This window comes from Palaemon carinicauda, chromosome 20, assembly GCF_036898095.1.
Source record: "Palaemon carinicauda isolate YSFRI2023 chromosome 20, ASM3689809v2, whole genome shotgun sequence".
Classification (NCBI taxonomy): Eukaryota; Metazoa; Arthropoda; class Malacostraca; order Decapoda; family Palaemonidae; genus Palaemon; species Palaemon carinicauda.
Genome location: NC_090744.1, coordinates 95,551,316 through 95,572,723, shown reverse-complemented (window position 1 = coordinate 95,572,723; position 21,408 = coordinate 95,551,316). Strand labels below are relative to the sequence as shown.

General features: G+C 42.4%; 1 protein-coding gene across 4 annotated transcripts in view; it reads left to right on the top strand.

Moving 5' to 3' along the window:
- Positions 1-21,408, top strand: part of LOC137614326 (protein ELYS-like) — a 111,000-nt gene that overhangs the window by 10,949 nt on the left and 78,643 nt on the right. For all 4 annotated transcript variants that reach the window (XM_068344087.1, XM_068344089.1, XM_068344088.1 and 1 more), the window contains exons 4-8: positions 8,585-8,713; positions 10,597-10,777; positions 11,474-11,592; positions 14,636-14,941; positions 15,357-15,475. In XM_068344087.1, the coding sequence (XP_068200188.1) occupies positions 8,585-8,713; positions 10,597-10,777; positions 11,474-11,592; positions 14,636-14,941; positions 15,357-15,475 (854 nt within the window). The remainder of the gene's footprint in view (positions 1-8,584; positions 8,714-10,596; positions 10,778-11,473; positions 11,593-14,635; positions 14,942-15,356; positions 15,476-21,408) is intronic.

Below are 21,408 nucleotides of genomic sequence, written 5' to 3'. Positions count from 1 at the left end.
AGAGGAATCAAAGAGACAAGCCCTGAAACTAGAAGTGTCTCTTTTGCTAGAGAAGGGAGCGGTGGTGAAAGTCTCGGACCTTCAATCACCGGGGTTTTACAACCGCCTCTTCCTAGTACCGAAGAAGACAGGAGGTTGGAGACCGGTGCTAGACGTCAGTGCTCTGAACGTCTTTGTCACGAAGACAAAGTTTACCATGGAGACCACGAAATCAGTCTTAGCAGCGATCAGAAAGGGAGACTGGATGATCTCTCTCGACCTAAGAGACGCATACTTCCACATCCCCATTCACTCAAATTCCCAACCTTTTCTGAGGTTTGTTTTCGACAATGTGGTGTACCAGTTTCGGGCCCTGTGCTTTGGCCTAAGTCCTGCTCCTCTCGTGTTTACGAGGCTTATGAGGAATGTGGCAAAATTCCTCCATTTATCGGGAATCCGAGCCTCCCTTTACTTGGACGACTGGCTTCTCAGAGCCTCGTCCAGTCATCGCTGTCTGCAGGATCTTCATTGGACATTGGATCTGACCAAGGAATTGGGACTTTTGGTCAACATGGAAAAGTCCCAGCTGATTCCATCCCAAACTATACTGTATTTAGGGATTGAGATTCGCAGTCCAGTTTTTCGGGCTTTTCCGTCTGCCCCCCGAATAGAGCAAGCCCTGCTCATAATCCAACGGATGTTGAAGAGAGAACGTTGCTCAGTCAGGAATTGGATGAGTCTGGTAGGAACTCTATCATCCCTGGAGCAGTTGTCTCGCTAGGAAGGCTACACCTTCGACCTCTCCAGTTCCATCTAGCTTTTCACTGGAAAAAGGACAAGACGCTAGAGGCGGTCTCAATCCCGATCTCCGAAACAGTAAAGGCATGCCTGAATTGGTGGAACGACAATATCAGTCTAAGAGAGGGACTTCCCCTAGCAGTTCAGAAACCAAACCACGTTCTATTCTCAGACGCATCGGATTTGGGTTGGGGTGCGACCCTGGACGGTCGGGAATGCTCAGGTCTGTGGACCTCAAGTCAGAGGAGCATGCACATCAACGGCAAGGAGCTTTTGGCAGTCCACCTGGCCTTGATGAACTTCGAGAGTCTCCTTCGAAACAAAGTGGTGGAGATCAACTCGGACAATACCACAGCCTTGGCATACATTTCCAAGCAAGGAGGCACCCACTCCCTGACACTGTACGAGATCGCAAGGGACCTGCTCATTTGGTCAAGAGATCGAGGCATCTCCCTGTTAACGAGGTTTATCCAGGGCGACTTGAACGTCTTAGCAGATTGCCTCAGTCGGAAGGGTCAGGTAATTCCTACGGAATGGACCCTCCACAAGGACGTGTGCAAGAGGCTTTGGGCGACTTGGGGTCAACCCACCATAGACCTCTTTGCAACCTCGATGACCAAGAGACTTCCAATCTATTGCTCTCCAGTCCCAGACCCAGCAGCAATACATATAGACGCTTTTCTTCTAGATTGGTCTCATCTAGACCTATATGCATTCCCACCATTCAAGATTGTCAACAAGGTACTGCAGAAGTTCGCCTCTCACGAAGGGACAAGGTTGACGTTAGTTGCTCCCCTCTGGCCCGCGAGAGAATGGTTCACCGAGGTACTTCGATGGCTGGTAGACTTTCCAAGAAGTCTTCCTCTAAGAGTAGACCTGTTACGTCAGCCCCACGTAAAGAAGGTACACCAAGGCCTCCCCGCTCTTCGTCTGACTGCCTTCAGACTATCGAAAGACTCTCTAGAGCTAGAGGCTTTTCGAAGGAGGCAGCCAGTGCGATTGCAAGAGCGAGGAGAGCTTCTACCATTAGAGTATACCAATCGAAGTGGGAAATCTTCCGAAACTGGTGCAAGTCGGTATCTGTATCCTCGTCCAGTACCTCTGTAGCCCAAATCGCTGATTTTCTCTTACACCTGAGAAAGGTTCGGTCCCTTTCAGCTTCCACGATCAAGGGCTACAGGAGCATGTTGGCTTCGGTCTTCCGGCATAGAGGCTTAGATCTTTCCAACGATAAAGATCTACAAGATCTCCTTAAGTCTTTTGAAACCTCTAAGGAACGTCGTTTGGCTACTCCTGGATGGAACTTAGACGTGGTCCTAAGGTTCCTCATGTCAGACAGGTTTGAGCCATTACATTCAGCCTCCCTGAAGGATCTCACTCTTAAGACTCTTTTCCTGGTGTGCTTGGCCTCGGCTAAAAGAGTCAGTGAACTTCATGCCTTCAGCAAGAACATCGGTTTTTCTACAGAAAAAGCCACTTGTTCTCTTCAACTTGGTTTCCTGGCCAAGAATGAACTGCCTTCTCGTCCTTGGCCTAAATCTTTTGATATTCCTTGCTTATCAGAGATCGTAGGCAACGAACTGGAGAGAGTGTTATGTCCCGTTAGAGCTCTTAAGTTCTATTTAGCTCGTACTAAGCCATTACGAGGTAAATCTGAAGCGTTATGGTGTTCGGTTAAGAAACCATCCTTACCTATGTCAAAGAATGCTTTGTCATATTTTATCAGATTTTTAATACGAGAAGCCCATTCCCACTTGAATGAGGAAGACCGATCTTTGCTTAAGGTTAAGACGCACGAGATTAGAGCTATAGCAACCTCCGTGGCCTTCAAGCAAAATAGATCTCTGCAAAGTATCATGGACGCGACCTTTTGGAGAAGCAAGTCAGTGTTCTCGTCATTTTACTTGAAAGATGTCCAGACTCTTTACGAGGACTGCTACACACTGGGTCCATTCGTAGCAGCGAGTGCAGTAGTGGGTGAGGGTTCTACCACTACACTTCCCTAATTCCAATATCCTTTTTAATCTGTCTCTTGAAATGTTTTTAATATTGTTTTATGGGTTGTACGGAAGGCTAAGAAGCCTTTCGCATCCTAGTTGATTTGGCGGGTGGTCAAAGTCATTTCTTGAGAGCGCCCAGATTAGGGGTTTGATGAGGTCCTGTTGTATGGGTTGCAGCCCTTGATACTTCAGCTCCTGGAAGTCTTTCAGCATCCTAAGAGGATCGCTGGGCTTCGTGAGGAAGACAGACTTACAAGGCAGAGTAATCGTCTAAGTCAACTTCCTTACCAGGTACCTATATATTTTGGTTTTGTTATATTGATAACTGTCAAAAACTCTTAGCTTATACGCTGTAAACTTAATTAACTCTGGTCTCTACCCACTGCCTTGGGTGTGAATCAGCTATTATATATTCACCGGCTAAGTTAAATATTTAAAAATGATATTTTAATTATAAAATAAATTTTTGAATATACTTACCCGGTGAATATATAAATTAAAGGCCCTCCCTTCCTCCCCAATAGAGACGCAGCGGGACGAGAAGAATTGAAGGGTTTGTTTACATGCAAGAGTGGTATCTGACCGATAGTTGGCGCTGGTGGGCACACCCGCAACCTTCATAGCGATCGCTCGCGAGTTTTTCGAGTGTGTTTTCTGTCGAGCCGCTGAGTAGCAGCTATTATATATTCACCGGGTAAGTATATTAAAAAATTTATTTTATAATTAAAATATCATTTTTTCCCTATATCTTTGTTCTTCCTTATCCAACTTATCTTTGCTACATATCTTAATTTGTCTTGCTTGAATTTTCACCTGTTTTGGAATATCCTTAAGGGGAGCATCTGCCATTGAACCCAAAACCGTTATTTATTACTGGAATATTCTAATTTTTCTATATGTTATACTTACTAGTACAAGGATAAATCTGTGCAGTTTTCATTGAATTCGGCCTAATTTTTTTTTAATGAATAAAAACTATTAAACCAAAAAAGATTAAATTCAATTTTTATGAAAAAGTACTAAATAAAATTAACTTAAAATTTCCACAAATCTTTTTTATTACAATATAAACAAAATTGGCGGAGGAATTTTCCATATTTTTAGTATTTTATTTTATATAAATATTTGTTTATATATTTTTAAAAGTTGGAAAAATAAAAAATGTTAGAAAAAATTCCTCCGTAGAAAATATTGTAAATTTATTTTTCTTTACAACGATGTATTTGGATCTGAAATTGGTTGATAAATAGCAAGAAAAATAGTTTTGAATGTCAATAAGTATAGTTTTGAGATACAGTATCGAAGTTCAAAGTTTTTCTATGAGAGAATGAACGAAAGCAAGACATTATAGCTCTCATTAGCAAATATCATTATCGATACTTATTTAGAAAAAGTCTAAATTATTTGAAGAACAACTAACTTTCTTACCCGATACAATTTCTACTCATTACCGCAAGCATGGCCCCAAGTCCCCCCCCCCCATTAGGGGTATTGGTCACTAAAGGTGAGGGTGTCAGGAGATGCCAACTCCCTCGTTGTAGCTTGGTTTAGCTTTTGCGGGATCTAGAAAGCACCTCCCTCATGATCTTCAGCAGACGACGCAAGTAGAATGACGTAACCATTTAAAAAACTGCAACTTCTTCTTTATATATAAGAATTAACGCCAGAAATTTCAAGAAGGGCACGTACGACATGTTTTTCCATAGATAGAAGTAATATCTCGATTTTTGGTACAGTGAACCCTCGCTACTTCGCGGTTCGACAATCGCGGATTCACCACTTCGCGGGGTTTTCCCATAATCCATATATATATACATATCGCGGATTTTCCGGAAAATTCGAAAATACCGCGAAATCTGAAGACAACCAAATACGATATTTTGTTACCTGTAATTCCATTAATACTGTAATTAGTAATATCTGCTCTTACTGATTGTTCATTGCATTACATATGATATATAATTCAGCACAGAAAGAAATAAAACACGAAAAGAGAATGTGATCATACGATAATTCAGTACGTAGTAAAATTAAATCGAACATGAAACGCAAATCAGATGCAGTCATACCATATTAGAATGGTGTGTACTGTAATGGATGTGCTTCTTTTCCATGAATCTTTTGTATGTATATGTACGTAGTACAGTACAGTACTGCATCCAATAATATTCTTTGTTGCAAAAATCACATTTCGAATAAGCGTACGAGAGAGAGAGAGAGAGAGAGAGAGAGAGAGAGAGAGAGAGAGAGAGAGAGAGAGAGAGAGAGAGAGAGAGAGAGGCGTAAAATAGCGTACGTAAATTTTTATTATTGTTATTATTATTATTATTGTTGTTGTTGTTAATAAAATTATTATTGTTATTATTATTATCATTATTATTATTATTATTACTGTACAGTATTATTATCATTATTTATTATTATTACGGTATTGTACTTAATCTACGTACGTTCAGTATGCGCGGGGCATCTTCTATGAGTAACCAACGCATCATAGTACTGTAAGACGGGTTGTGATTGGTTCAAGCGCTGATAGATGACGAATCAGAACTCAAGTTTTGTTATCTAGCCTGTGATTGGTGTTTTGCCCGCATCTTCTACCCGCAGCATCAAAGTTCTCGCGGGGCTGGATCGTTCACTTTCTCTTTCCGCGTATCGCTGAGTAGACGTTTTTAAGTTTGTGAAGTTTAATCTGTGCTGTGTGCGACTGTTTTAAGTTGAACTTTTTGTTGAACTTTCTGTTAAATCCTACTGTACAATGCCTCCCAAGCGTTCTGCTTCTAGTAAGGCTGGTAGTGAGCCTAAACGCCACCGAAGGATGATGACGATAGCTGAGAAGGTTACGCTTCTCGACATGTTAAAAGATGGTAGAAGTTACGCGGCCGCCGGCCGCCATTTTGGCATCAACGAATCCACCGTTCGCTATATCAAAAAGGACGAGGCGAACATTAGAAAGACGGCTGCAATCACCTTTAGCAGATCAGCGAAGCGAGTCGTTACAACGCGTAATAAAACGATCGTACGCATGGAAGGTGCTTTAGCTGTGTGGATTGCCGACTGCCGGAAGAAGAACATAGCCTTGGATACGAACACAATCCAAACAAAGGCTTTGAGTTTATATGAGAATTTTGCTGCAAAGGAACCTAAAGACGACGACGGCAACCATGCTGAAGATGATGATGATGCAGATGATCCTCAACCAGGGACATCCACTGATTCCCAGCCTCAGAAACGTTTTTCCGCAAGCAAAGGATGGTTCGCGAAGTTTCAGAAACGCTTCGCCCTGAAAAGCGTTTCCCTGCATGGGGAGTCTGCTTCCGCTGACACTGCCGCTGCTGAAACTTACGTGAACCAGACGTTCAAGAATATTATCGCCGAAGGTGGATACAAGCCGGAACAAGTCTTTAATATGGATGAGACTGGCTTGTTTTGGAAGAGAATGCCGTCGCGAACTTTCCTGTTCAAAGAGGAAGCCAAAGCCTCTGGCTTTAAGGCATTCAAGGATCGCGTTACCCTCGTGATGTGTCTCAATGCTGCTGGATTTTTGTTAAAGCCGGGGCTTATTTATAAGTCGAAAAATCCTCGCGTTTTGAAAAATAAAAATAAGAATCTCCTTCCCGTGTACTGGATGCATAATCAAAAAGCATGGATTACGAAGATGCTGACCTCCAACTGGTTCCACCAGTGTTTCATCCCGCAAGTCCATGAATATCTCTTAGAGAAGGGCTTGCCATTCAAGATCCTTCTCCTTATGGATAACGCTGGTGGACACGCAACTGACCTGTCGCGTGAGGGCGTTCAGGTTGAGTTCCTGCCACCCAACACCACGTCATTAATTCAACCGATGGACCAGGGGGTTATCAGGGCGTTCAAGGCCCTCTACACGAAGAATACCTTGGCGGACCTCGTTGCGTGTGTGGATGCTGCCCAAGATGACGAGGATGAAGATTTCAACTTGAAGGCGTACTGGCGGCAGTACACCATAGCCACGTGCCTGCAGAATATTCAAAAGGCACTTCAAGAGATGAAACCTGCAACCGTGAATGCGAGCTGGAAGAAGCTGTGGCCCGATATTGTTTACGACGACAAGGGATTTACTCCGTCGGAAATCCAACACTGCAATACGGAAATCTGTGCAGTTGGCTGCCATAATTGGAGGTGACGGGTTTGGCGACATGACGACTGAAGACGTCGACGAGTTGTTGGACTGCCATTCCCAGCCCCTAACTGACGCAGACCTCGAAGACCTGACGAAATCGGCAAGTGAGGAAGAGTGAGGGTACCCAGGAAGAGACCCAAGAAAATGTCGAAGAAACGGGCTTAACATAAGAACGGCTTGCCAAGTTCTGCAACCATATCAAGGAGGCGAAAGATATGTTACAAGAGTGGGACGAGGATATGGTTCGCTCGATGCAATTCTCCAACAAGGTCGATGACATCATGACTCCCTACAGGATGCTCTTGGATCGAAAAAAGAAGCAGCGGCAACAACTTCCGATCACAATGTTCTTCCAGCCTCGCAAAAAAGAGCCAGTTCCTCCTGCTAGTACGCCTTCGGAAGAAATTGAAGAAGTTTCCCAGGAAGAAGTTGAAGAGGTGTCCCAGGAAAAGACACCTCCGTCTGAAGAGACGTAAAATACTATCATTGACTCCACAGTAGAACACATCATCAGCTTCATCATCATCATTTCTACTGTGCAGCAAATTCATCGCCATCACCATTCAAGTTTTTCTTCAACTTCTTTCGTGGTGAGTACAGTAACAATCTTATTTTTTACTTTAATATTCTTACTGCCTGTTTTATAGTTTAGTAATGTACGTACTGTATGCATTAAGTTAAAGGGAAGGTTTTAAAAGTCTACATGTTGTAACCTATCATATTTTTTTTGTTTAAAATTTACATTTACGTACGTAAAACAATCTCTCTCTCTCTCTCTCTCTCTCTCTCTCTCTCTCTCTCTCTCTCTCTCTCTCTCTCTCTCTCTCTCTCTCTCAAATTGTTTTCCTGCTTTGCTACGTACAAGTACTGTATAATTTATATTTGTAAGGTAACATATTTTGTAAATGCTTTTACTGTAAATACTGTATGTACTGTATCATTATTTATCACTATCATCATGCGCGTTAAATGCCTTGTTTGTTCTGAGCGTGGTTGTTCACTGAGCGTACACGCCGTCGTTTCAGGCGGCGTCATAAAGAAAAAGATTTCATTTGGAAGTCCTAAGAAAAATACGTAAACTAAAACATTGGTAATAAAAAAATCAACATACAGTACTGTATAATCAATATAATCGATGCAAAAACTAACCTATACATATATGTGTACACTAAATGAGTTTGTTTCTTCATTATGATCAGAGATGAACGTAAACAAAACATTGGTTGCCATTTTTTATCGTGCTTTTTAGGTGTTTAGGAAACGCATGATATAAAATCGCCTTTAATATTTGTGCCTGTTTTAGTTTAGGGTGCTGTAGTACATGCATTAAGTGTTCTGTACATTAAAGGGTGGTTTGTTAACAGTACTACGTACAAGGGAAGGTTTTAAAAGTCCGAATATACATGTTAAATAAATAGGTAAATATGATGTCACTACTTCGCGGATTTTCACCTATCACGCCCGCGTCTGGAACCTATCTACCGCGATAAACGAGGGTTCACTGTATCTGAAAGTTTATATGTCCATACCCATAGCGGATACTCCCCTTAAAGGTATAAACCTGAGGTATTGTAGAACTGATTGTCCTCTTCTTGAAATAATGTTCTTGAATTTATGATGACTTACTGATTAAATTATCTATTTCTAGGTCACAAAGTGACGTCAGATGAATTGTCACCAGCTTCCCTTAGGAGCGTTGCAACGCCTGATCCGCAAGCTGAACGTAATCGTATCAATGTGGTGAGGCAGCAATGTCATCTAACTATGTGTTTAAGTGGTAAGAGGTTCCTTTACTTTTATTTGAGTTATATGATAATAGGTGCTCCCTTTTATTCATAGGATTAGGTTTTCAACATGTTGGAATTAATATTACTAAGATTAGAATTTGATTAGTGTAAATTACTTATTGATATATCGACACCAAAATAGACAATTGAATTATACACATTTTTATACTTTGGCACTATAGTCAATTTCTTTTAGCGATGCAGATTTGCACCGACTCACAGCGGTGCCCTTTTAGCTCGGAAAAGTGTCCTGATCGCTGATTGGTTGGACGAGATAATTCTAACTAATCAGCGATCAGGAAACTTTGCCGAGCTAAAAGGGCACCGCTGCGAGTCGGTGCAAATCTGACTCGATAAAAGAAATGGACTATAGTTTCATTTATATTTTGGCACTAGTTTCATGTGTGATCTTGACCATTAACCCAATCGCTTCCAAAATCATATCTAATTGTCCTTGGATCATGGCCAATCATCCCACCAAATTTCACAAGATTTGGCCTCAATATAGCAAAAAGACATTAACCTTTTTTGTGACCTTTACCATGAATATCACGAGATAGGTGATTGAATTATGCACAATTTGGGACTAGTTTTATGCAAATCTGATGAAATTGACCACTATATAGCAAAGGCTTTTTTTTACCTCGATATTGACCTTTGACCATATCACTCAAATCATGAGATAGGCAATTGAATTATGCACATTTTGGCACTAGTTTCGTGCAAATCGGATAAAAATTGACCACTATATAGCAATGACTTTATTTTACCTTGACATTGACCTTTAAACATATCACTCAAATCACAAGATAGGCAATTGAATTATGCGCAGTTTGGCACTAGTTTCATGCAAATCGGATAAAAATTGACTACGATATTGCAAAGAGAGATTTTACCTTTTCGTGACCTTGACCTGTGACCCAATCTCCCAAAATCTAATCAAATTGTCCGTGGATCATGACCAATCATCCCAACAAATTTCGTGAGATTCGGTCAAATAGTTTTGAATTATGCAAATTGCAAACATAGACAGACGTACAAAATATATGCCTATCAAAACATAACCTTCGCCACAACTAGATCTCATGTACATTACTGTGTGTTAATTAATGTTTTCTGTTTATAAGAATAATAGTTCAAGGTAATTAACTCATGTTTACACTTACTGTTGTTAGGCCTGAGCACAGCCTCTTTCACAACTCTCTGTGAAAGCATGCAGATTGAACATCAGCTTGGCCTGAACTTTGGGATTTATTAGTCTCCCTGAGATCAAAACTTTTTGTTTTGTCTTTTTCTTAACATTCTCCAGTTTGACAGTATTACTGTAGCACTCAGTTAATGATGATTATAATAAGTCTTTACTATATTTTTATGTCCTACAATTTCAGCCGCTTTATTTTATAATACATACTGTATTCTGTCATCTTCAGCTCAGGTTAAAGTATCCAAATAACTTCCTATATTGCCAACTGCCATAACTCATAACTGGTTTATACATTTTTGAATAATAGGTTTAAACATTTGAGAGTAATGATTTTCAATTTTTTGTCCTTTACTATGACACCTACAATTTTATCAAGTTTGTATGTTGTGATAGAGTATAAAGTAAAATACAACAGGTTTTTTTAAATGGATTTTCTTTAAGAAATAATTATTTATAAGATTAATTGTATTCTAAAAAAATTGTAAATTGTTGAGTAAATACTGGTACTGTGCACATATTTGGATGTTTGGTAACTATTACAAAGGGATGTGAGAGATGAGAAGGTTGCCTGTTGTGTACCTAATTATTATATATGATGTTCTAAATGTTTCATTATGAAACATGAAAGCTGATTGATGTCAATTTATTATTTTTCTTGTTCATTTTCAGATGGTATGAGTCATGGTGGTCGATTTCAGCTTATTGGGCCAGATGATAGTATTTTGTTTGAGACATCCAGTCATCTTGTTACCATCACAGCAATCAAGTTTATTCCCCAATTAGCATCTCTTGTTGTTGGCTATAATTTTGGCGCTTTTCAGATCATTAATCTTTCAACATTAACCATAGAGTAAGTACTTTTTCTATAGTAACTGTCAATGAACAGGTTTTCGAATAGTCTTGTCCCTTTTTTACGATTTTTCATATATTATGAGTAAATTTTATTTTTTTTTAGTATGAGTATGGACCTTATGTCTATATACAAGTCTATGATGAAACTTTCAAAGAATGCAAGTACAGTAATACCATGTGGATGACGGTGAAGACTAGTGCTATTCCATACAGACTTGGTATTTAGACTTTAGTCCCATTGGGTTGCAGTTCTATTCTATTTGCAATTTACTTTGCATCAATTTAATTTTATTCCTATCTCTGTTCATCAGAGCTACTTTTTGGATCCCTAAAATGGAATCCCTCATTTGAAGGGACTGCTTTATTCTGGAATGTGTTATAGGTCTGAGAGCAATATCATCTCCCTGTGTTCACTTTTTAAAAGATGTGCAAATTCTTGTGTGACAGTTGCCTTGGTAAATAATTGAAAAGTTTTGTTTGGTCAGGGGTCATAATTGATGATGTAATAAGCTGAACTTCGCAAGCTTAGTCATCTAAGTATTGTTTTGGCGATATGAAAGCATCAAGCTAAGAAACTGCATTATAAGGATAAAAGAATTGTACTAATTGAGCTCTAAGGTTATTATTTATTGTAAGATATTTGTGGAAGATCTTGAGTACTTAATGTTGCTAAATCTATTATTTTTCATTCCAGTTGTACAAGTCCTTATGAGGATAATGTCCCACCAGTGCATTCTTTTGCATGTCAGGAGCCAGAAAATGATCCCAAGAACTTTGTTTACTTGTGGCTTTGTAGGAGTTGGAATTTTGCAGGTTTGTATATGTATTGTATTATATTGGGTTAGGTTTATGTTCCACTGAACTTGGTTGCCTCATTTCTGATTATTTAGTTTTTATTTTCAGTTTGATAAAGTTTTTTAACCTTTTCTTTTGTAAATCATATTGATGTGATGTTTAAATACAACTTGATACTTGAAAAACTTTTTTTGTCAATCATATTGTAGTGATGCTTAACCCTTTTGCCCCCAAAGGACGTACTGGTACGTTTCACAAAACTCATCCCTTTACCCCCATGGACGTACCGGTACGTCCTTGCAAAAAACTGCTATTTACATTTTTTTTGCACATATTTGATAATTTTTTGAGAAACCTCAGGCATTTTCCAAGAGAATGAGACCAACCTGACCTCTCTATGACAAAAATTAAGGCTGTTAGAGCAATTAAAAAAAAAAATATATACTGCAAAATGTGCTTGAAAAAAATAAACCCTTGGGGACAACTTGATACTTAGTATCGCATCCATATAGAGTACCATACTGTAACACAATGTAAAGAATAATAACTTCAGGAAAATCAAGAATATTAAAATCAAATTCCAGACAGGCCCCAGTCTTCTTGGATTCAAATATTCCGCATATGTAGATTAAAAAAATGTGAGGAATTAAAATATTCTCTACGGACCTTTTTGGAGTCGTCACGGTTAAGATTTCTGCCTAGTGTGACTTTCTTGTTCTCCGTTTCTTTCTTAACTTTTTACATTTTCTATTGTCCTGTATAACATTATACTACCCAGGATAACATTAATAATTGACTGTAAAATAGCAAATATGCGTAACTTTATAGCCATCATTTGTAAACTATTCTCTGATAAATCCATTCAATAGAAATTTTAATGATGGAAATTATTAAAAGAGACTTGTATAGTCTTTAAATATTTGATAATATGCATTAATGAAAATCATAAATTACTATACTGGATATAAAACAAAAGCCCGGTACTATAAAAAGCTGTCAAAACAAACTATGGTACTTAACATTGGAATGTGTGAAGATGGAGCTTCGGACATGATGAAATAAATCCACGAATGATAAAAAAGGTCGAGAGCACCACAAAACAATTCCAAACTAACCAGTCCAAAACGAAGGATGTTGTTCAGATGGCGCTCGCGTCGTGGCGTGGGTGGTGTGGCGCTGGTGGTTGGCTTGGGCCTTTGTATCGGCCCATCCCTTTGACGAAGGAATTAACTAAATGGAAGACAACCTGTGAATAGTGGATTTCACGCGCCTTTGCTTTATACACGACACCCAAAAGGTGCTCGCGCGAGGGTTGTAACCTCAGCATTCCATGCTTTTATCTTTCTCTGGTATAATTGGAAGGTTTTATCAGAAAAGATATATAAGAAGGACTCTTTTCACCGGCAGCCACAGGTCTCTCCCCAGAAATAGATTTTTCCTTCGTCAAAATCCCTTTTATATTACATGGTATTATATATCACTACAGTATGCTAAATATTAATTTTTAATTCCAGTATCAGGCACCATGGCAAACAAAAGAAATGAATTTTAATTTTGCAACCAGTTAACTCAATGAAGTCAAATAATTAATGATAACTTAGATTTTTTCCTGACCCTAGGTTCGGTCTGGTTCTTTGCTTCTTAACTGAAAATAAAGGAAAAGTAGAACAGAACATATTTCATATACTTGGGTTATGCTATCTTCAGAAGTGTAAAAAAGTGCATACTTTTCTGTTAAAGGATAGGTAGAGAAAAAACATTTCTTTATCAATCAAACAAATCAATGTAAGGCAGGTTGTATAGTGACTATAAGTAGAGTAATCCTCCCAGGTGTTGCTCAGTCAAGGTTAAAGTCTTCAGGGAGAGTAAAGAAAGATATGGGAAACAATATACAAAGTTTAATGCTGTACATTTGTCAATACAGAATCTCTGTTAGATAAGATTAATACATACGTCGTGAGAAGTACTGAAGATCATAAGAAGAAATAAGAAAGGGAATAACGATAATACGCAATAAGAAAGGCAATAAGAAAGGGTATAAGTAATAAACGTAGATGTGAATGAACAATGAAAATGTATGAATAGCAGAAATGGAAAGGAGAAAGGAAAAGAAGAAAGAATGGAAATTTTTGTTTTATATTTTGTACTAAATATGGAGTAGTCTTGTCTTTCCAATCTATGTATTTAACTACAGTACAATGTTTGTAATTTGCACAAGAAAGATTTAAAATATATTAATGGGATATAATTAAATAAAAATTATAAAAGGAAAGAAAATAAATTAAGATATAATAGATTAAAGTTTTTGGGAATAGTAAAAATCCTACTTATTAAATTATTAATAACATTAAACTTATTCCTATATAATTGAATAGTTAAGTTTTAATAAATTGGGATTGTGAAAAGAATAGAATGAAATTTAAAATTATTTTATTTAGATGATTTTATGACGGAAAGGATGTTAAAATTGGGCACTATTGAACATTTACCGTAAGTGGACTACGTGAAAACACTGTAGTGCTTTATTTAGGGAGTTAGTCGATACGCAGTGGCTGATTGATTAAGGGGTATTAGTTAGTTCACTGACCCTGTGGCACCAATAATTATTGGCTTTTTTATTTTCATGGCGGTCTCTGTTACCTAACTCCCACAAAGATTGAGTGCTAATTATATGGTAAATATTTTAGAAAGGTGACAAATTGGTCATATCATATTTGTGTGTAAATAACAAAATATTGATCTATATCAAGTTAACATGCTCCCCAATTTTTCTTCACGTTTAGTTATGCAGTACAGGTATAAATACTGGATTTTGTCAGCCTTAGCCTATTTCCAGAGAAAGAATTTTATTTGTATTTTTGTTATAAAAAATAAAGAATTCTGTTTTTAGAAATGATAAAATTGAGTATAATTTTCCCAGATACAGTTGTCCAGAAATACCTTATTAGATAAAATTTGAAAACCTTTGATGATGAACGTTGAGTTCAAGATTTTATTAAAATATTCTTGGTGAATTGACTTGAAAACTTTCTATATGATAATGCTCTATGTATATTGACAGATGGACATATTGAAAAGCAAGAGAAACATAAGAGGGAGACTCCCATGGCTGCACTATGTACTATGTATGCCATGAATTACGATAAGAAACTTTGGATAGAAGGACATGGCCTCTGGTATCAAGGGTTAGCGTCTATTTCACCAAGATTTGAATTCACTGCTACGGGGGGACTAGGTCTTAAGGGCCAGCCACCTCTACCCAGCTGTGTGTTTGTTGCCATGACGGTTCAGCAGGCAATACATAACTCTACCATGACCCCGGGGGCATCTGCTGGAATTTCCACTCTAGCCACACCAGATGAAGACTGTAAGTTATTCTCATAAATTATCCTTTATTCTAATAGAGTAACACCTTAGTTTATCAATAGACCTGTATTCATAAGCTTTCTTTTTAGGCTTGATGCTTTTTTTGGATGAATTTATCAAAAGAAATTTTCAGTATGAAAATGCAGTACTTTTTAATTTCTAGCTAGAAATTACTTGTGATTAATATTAGCTGAGAGAATTGGTGAGTAAACTCTTGAAATAAAAATATTTGTGAGGCCTTGGGCTCGTAGAATTCTGCTTTTCTTACCAGGTTTGTAGCTTGGCTATTAAAATTGATGATAATAATAATAAACTTTTGGAATGAAAATAAAAACCCTATAGAGATTTTAGATGATCTTTGTTTACTTCCTGTTCCAATTGTGTACTGCATTCTATTATTCTTTTTGTATTTCCAGCTGGGCCAGTTCCTGAACAGAGTCTGTGCTTCTTTGGATGGGCAGGGAAAGTACTAGTCGAGGGATCCCTTAAACTCAGCCACTATCTGGCTGTATTTGACATAAATCAATGGTATCAGGTAATTACTTAATTGGCAAATATTCTGTTGACCAGACCTTAGGATTAAAACTTGAAGACATTCAATTCATTGCAAATGATGCAGGATAAATTATAGAGCTTTTAAACATTAGAACAAATCAAATGTATTCTTTGGTAATGAAGGGAAGCCTGTGTAACCTAATGGTACTTTACTTTTTATCTAATGACGAATGACTGTTTATGATCCAATCCCCATAGGAATATTGTTGTACAAAATTAACTGTTAAACATAAATGTGACTTTCTTAATTTCTTCCTGGAAAGTAATGGTAAGATATGAACTCAGGTTCCTTAGATATATCATGTTAGAATCTCAAATCATGTATAGTTATTTATTTGATTCATAAGGATTTTCAATTGTTTAAGAAGACATTTGCTATTGAGGAAACGAATTTAGTGTGTTTCTTCAGAGACGATTGTTTAAATGAATCCGAGATTGTTCCAACACGAATACTTACCTCGAACTACTTTCTTAGTAGTTACCTGTAATCTCCTCTCTACCGACCAGAGTTTTGTGTAGTATACCCTAAAACCCGTTTTCTATGGAGGGCTATCTCGGGCGTAAGAGAACGTGCCCCGAGGGTAGCTTTTGCGCTAGGTCGAGGTCCGCCTGGGTCGTGAGCGTCGGTAAGTTCTCTGGTCGCGACGTGTCACCACGTCGCTCTCGTCTCTCGACCCTTTGTGTGCGCCACGTGTTTACCGCGTGGTAACTTGTGCTTATCCCTTGTGTTCCTGTTTGTTCACTACCCTTCCTTGTGCTTCCCAAGTGTATTCCTTTGATTCCCTGCGTTCCTGTGTCTTGTGTTTGTGCGTTATGGAGCAGATCCGCCGTTGTCCTGGGCCTAGAGCCAGAAAATCGTGTGGAGCGTTCCTCTCCAAACCTGAAGTGGACCCTCACTCCCTTTGCTCTTCCTGTAGGGGCAAAGTTTGTTCGTCTTTGGATACGTGCCTCGAGTGTGTTGGTTGGAGTGATATTCAGTGGGTGCGTTACGAGAATGTGAAGTGGGGGTTGCGGGGCCTTCTCGGGCTAGTGAGGAGCCCGGTAGTGCTGTGTCAGGGAGCTCTGGAGACTCGGCCCTTGTGCTTGGGGGGCACGTTTCCTCCGATGACCCCTTGTGGTGTAGCAATGTTGTTTCTGTGTCTTCGCCCCCTTCGTGGGCCTGTGTTTCAGGTTCTTCGGCAGGCGGCGACAACCAGGGTAAGTTAGGTTCCGCAGGGAGTGATGCCTTCGGATGGAAGCTTCCTAAGACACCAGGTAGGTCCCCTATGCGGATGGAAGAGGGCCTGGATTCCTGGTTCCCTAGTGTTGGGCGCCAACCCTCGTTTCCAACCCCTCTCACGGAAGTTCCTGAAGCCTTCCTGCAACCCTCTACCTCGGGTACACAACGAGTCGCGAAGTCCCCCGCGGGCCCCGCTCCCGCCCGCCGTACGGTAGGTACAGTGACGTCGGGCTCTTCGGAGGAGTCTTTCTCGTCGGGAGAGGAAGCCAGGAGAAAACATCGGCGTCGGAGGGAGCGGTCCAAGAGCAGGCGTTCCCGCTCAAGATCCCGTTCCAGGTACAGCAGGAGGCGGTCCCTCTCTCCACGGAGGAAACACAGGAGGAGTAGGTCACCCGATGGTGATTGGGTTTTCGTACCCCGTAAGTCGGAGATACAGTGTTCCCCGGACCGGCGGTCCAGGGATTTCTCGCCAAGGAGACCATCCTCCAGACATTATGACCCTCGCAGGGAGAAACGCGAGAAGGCCTCTGCAGGCAGGCGTAAGACCGCGAAGCCTCCGGTTCACCCCGCCCAGCGGGGGGAACCGCGCTTCCTTACGGGCAGCCTGGCCGAACCAGCCCAGCTGGTGCGGCCCTCGGACTTTAAGGAACGGTTCCCGCTGTCGGGTCAGCCCACGGGATCCGCGTCCTCGTCCTCCAGGGAACATGATCGGACACTAGTCCTCGCCGGTTCGGCGATGCCTGTCCTAACCCCCGCCCCTGGTGCGGAGACCTCCGCCGGGGAGGACCAGTACCTCTGCAGGGGAGTGCCTGTGGTGCCAGGACCAAGGCGCCCGGTGGGAGTGCCCGGTGACCCGGCTCCCCGGGCTCAAGCCGAGGCTTCGGCCGACGGTAGAGAGGGTTCCCCGACGGAGGAATCGGCCTATAGAAGAGTAATTGGCCTAATCAGGAGACATCACAAGATCGAAGAACCGGCGGCTACCGACGAGGACTATTAGAGGTCCAGCCTTATCCGGTTGATGCAGGCTCCTGCCCAGCCAAAAACCTCCCTGGCTCTTCCTGTAGCCCGGGATCTCGTCCTGGGACAGGAGCACGTGGATAGAGTGGTGGCAGGTAATGCCGAAGCCCCCAAGACTCAGAGCTCTTCTAAGTTGCTCCAGGGGCTCAAAACGCAGAGCAAGGTCTATGTACCAGAAGGACGATGGCCGGGAGCCTGCAAAGTAGAACCTTCTCTCGACATTCTGGGGCAGGGCGCCTCGGAGGACAGAGCCTCTTCAGCCCCAGTCTGTTTTTCTCCATCGGAGGCTGCGATGATGGAGGAAATGTCTAGGGACCTAGTACACGTCTCCTCTTGGCTAGACTGGTGGGCTTCCACATTAGTAGGGGTGCAAGCTACTTTTGACCCGACAGACCCGGAACAACAAAGCCTCCTGAGGGAGCTTATCACCTCCGGGGGCAAGACTCTTAAGTTCCTGACTTACCAGTCCCTCGCCCTGACAGAGAATTGGGTGCTTCGCAAGAGAGACACCATCCTGGCGAAGGTGTCCCGGAAGATCCCAGACAGAGAGGCGAGGGCCATAAGGAGCCTTCCTTTGTGGGGTGACTCCTTGTTCCCCTTAAAGGACTTGGAAGCGATCATGGAGAAGGTGTCTAAAAGGAAAGAATTAAACACGCCCAGGCCTACGCCGGTAAGGAGATCGCCCTACAAGAGGTCAGTCTCAGATAGTGCCGCGACGTCTCAGGCCTCTCCTAGCATGACGAAGAGAGAAGCTCCTTCTTCCTCCTGGGCCTCAGCCCCCCCCCCCGTAGAGGAGCCCCGGCAGCTTCAGCCTCCTTTAGAACAGGTTATTCTGCCTCCAGGAGAGGCCGTTCAGGCCGCTCCTCCAGGAGGAGATAGAGTGGGAGGCCCCCTATCCCTGCCCAAGCCTCAGGTTGGGGGATGCCTCAGACTATATTGGCAAGCATGGAAAGCTCACGGAGCAGAGCCCTGGACAGTGTCCGTACTGAAGGAGGGCTACAGGTTACCGTTCTTAGCAGAACCCCCCCCTCTAATTCCGGCCATCCGGTCGGAGTGGCTGGTACCCAAGGATCCGTTGAAGAGGGCCGCCCTTCAAGAGGAGGTGTCCTCCATGTTGGAGAAGGGCGCCATGGAGGAGATCCTACACCCAGGTCCAGGTTTCTACAGTCGTCTGTTCCTGGTGGAAAAAGCGACCCGGGGGGGTGGAGGCCGGTTATAGATCTGTCGGCTCTCAACAAATTCATAATGAAGACAGACTTCAAAATGGACACTCCGAAGTCAGTCCTGCTGTCTTTGAGGGAGAAAGATTACACGATGACCATAGACCTCAAGGACGCTTACTTCCAAATTCCGGTCCACTCCTCGAGTCGAAAGTTTCTCCGGGTGAAATGGGGTACCCAGATCCTGCAATTCAAGACCCTTTGCTTCGGATTGTCAACAGCGCCCCAGGTATTCACGAGAGTCTTCACGACAGTCTCAGTGTGGGCTCACGAACGAGGCATTCGCCTCATCCGGTACCTGGACGACTGGTTGCTTCTTTCCTCCTCGAAGGACGTCTTGAAGGAGCAAGGGATGAAACTTCTCCAGTTTTGCAAGGATCTGGGTATCGTGATCAACCCGGAAAAATCGAACCTATCCCCCTCCACCAGAATGACCTATTTGGGGATGACACTAGATACCCTTCTGGGAAAAGCATTTCCTTCGGAAGACAGAATAAGCAATCTGATGGAGATCCTTCGTCCGTTCCTGTCGCGGCAACCCAGGAGAGCGAAGGACTGGCAAAGACTAATAGGGCATCTGGTGTCGGAAAAACTGGTTCCCCAAGGGAGAATCAGGCTCAGAGCCGTCCAATGGAACCTGAAGAACCTCTGGTGCCAACTGGACTCGCAACAAGAACTAATCCCAGTCCTTCCAAACACAATGCCCTCCCTGGAATGGTGGCATTGCCGATCGAACTCGCTCAAGGGGATGCCCTTCGCGAACGACCCTCCCGAGTTACTTCTGTTCACAGACGCCTCCAACCAGGGATGGGGAGCCCATCTCCTCGACGAGACAGCGAGAGGAACCTGGGTGGACGGGGAAAAGAACCTATACATCAATGTCCTAGAGTTGAAGGCAGTCCAGAAAGCTTGCCTACACTTCGTCGATCTACTAAGGTGAAACACTGTGGCGTTGATGTGCAACAACGCCACAGTGGTAGCGTACATAAAGAAACAAGGAGGTTTGAAATCAAGGGAATTGTGCGATCTCGCCCTAGAGATACTAGATTGGGCAGAAACGAACCAGGTTGTGTTATTAGCAAGGTTCATCCCCGGGAAAAAGAACGTGCTGGCAGACGGTCTCAGCAGGATGGGTCAAATAGTAGGGACAGAATGGTCCCTCCTTCCAGAAGTAGCCAAGCTCATCATCCAACGTTGGGGTTCCCCGGTGATGAACCTCTTTGCAACCAAACTGAACGCGCAACTTCCCGTGTATTGTTCTCCTGTCCCAGACCCGAAGGCAGCCTTGGAGGATGCCTTTCAGCACAGGTGGGACAACCTAGACGTGTACGCTTTTCCCCCCTTCACGTTGATAAGGCAAGTACTCAACAGAGTAAGGACTGCCCGGAACTTAAGGATGACTTTGGTAGCGCCCTGGTGGCCGGAGAGAGAGTGGTTCGCAGACCTAAAAGACCTGGCGAGTTAACCTCCGTGGCCACTCCCCGACAGGTCAGATCTTCTACAACAACCGCATTTTCTCAGATTTCACGACAACCCACAGTCTCTACGTCTTCACGCCTGGAGACTATCGAGCGACTCCTGAAGAAGGAGGGGTATTCATCAGCTACTGCTAAGAGGATGTCGCTATACCTGAGAAGGTCGTCGGCAGCGGTCTACCAAGCTAAGTGGGCCTCCTTCACGAAGTGGTGCGCTTTGAGGCACATTAAACCCCTCAAAGCCTCGGTCCCAGACATAGCAGACTTTCTGGTATATCTCAGGGACAAAATAGGAATGTCAATCCCAGCTATAAAAGGAGTGCCTTGGGTCAAGTCTTCCTCCTGAAGGGCATCGACCTGGGTTCCTCTAGGCACATCTCGATGCTTGTCAGGAGCTTCGAGCAGTCCTGCCCCCCACAAGCAGTTAGGGTGCCTCAGTGGGACTTAGCTAGGGTCCTGAAGATGTTAAGTGGCCCCCCCTTCGAACCAATGAAAGATATCGTAGACAGGGATCTCACTCTCAAACTCTCAAGACAGTCTTTTTGCTAGCCTTGGCTTCCGCAAAAAGAGTAGGGGAGATCCATGGGCTGTCTTATGACGTCTCTCATTCGAGGGGGTGGAAGGAAATATCTTTCAAGTTCGTTCCTTCTTTTGTGGCGAAGACCCAGAACCCAGCTGTCTGGGATCCAAAATTCGAAGGTTTCTCTCTACCAGCTATCCCTAGGACGGGGAATGCTGAGGATTTGAAATTATGCCCGGTCCGTGCCATTAGAAAATACCTTGAAAGGACGGCTCATCTCTGGCCAGGCATCAAGAGCCTTTTCGTCTCCACAGGTGTTACTAAGAAACAGGTATCCAAGAATACCATTTCCTTCTGGTTGAGACAAGTTATTGCCAGGGCCTACAGGGAAGAAGCTCTGGCCTTACCAGGCGTCCCCAAACCCCATGACATCAGGGGTCTGAGTACGTCCTTAGCCTTTGA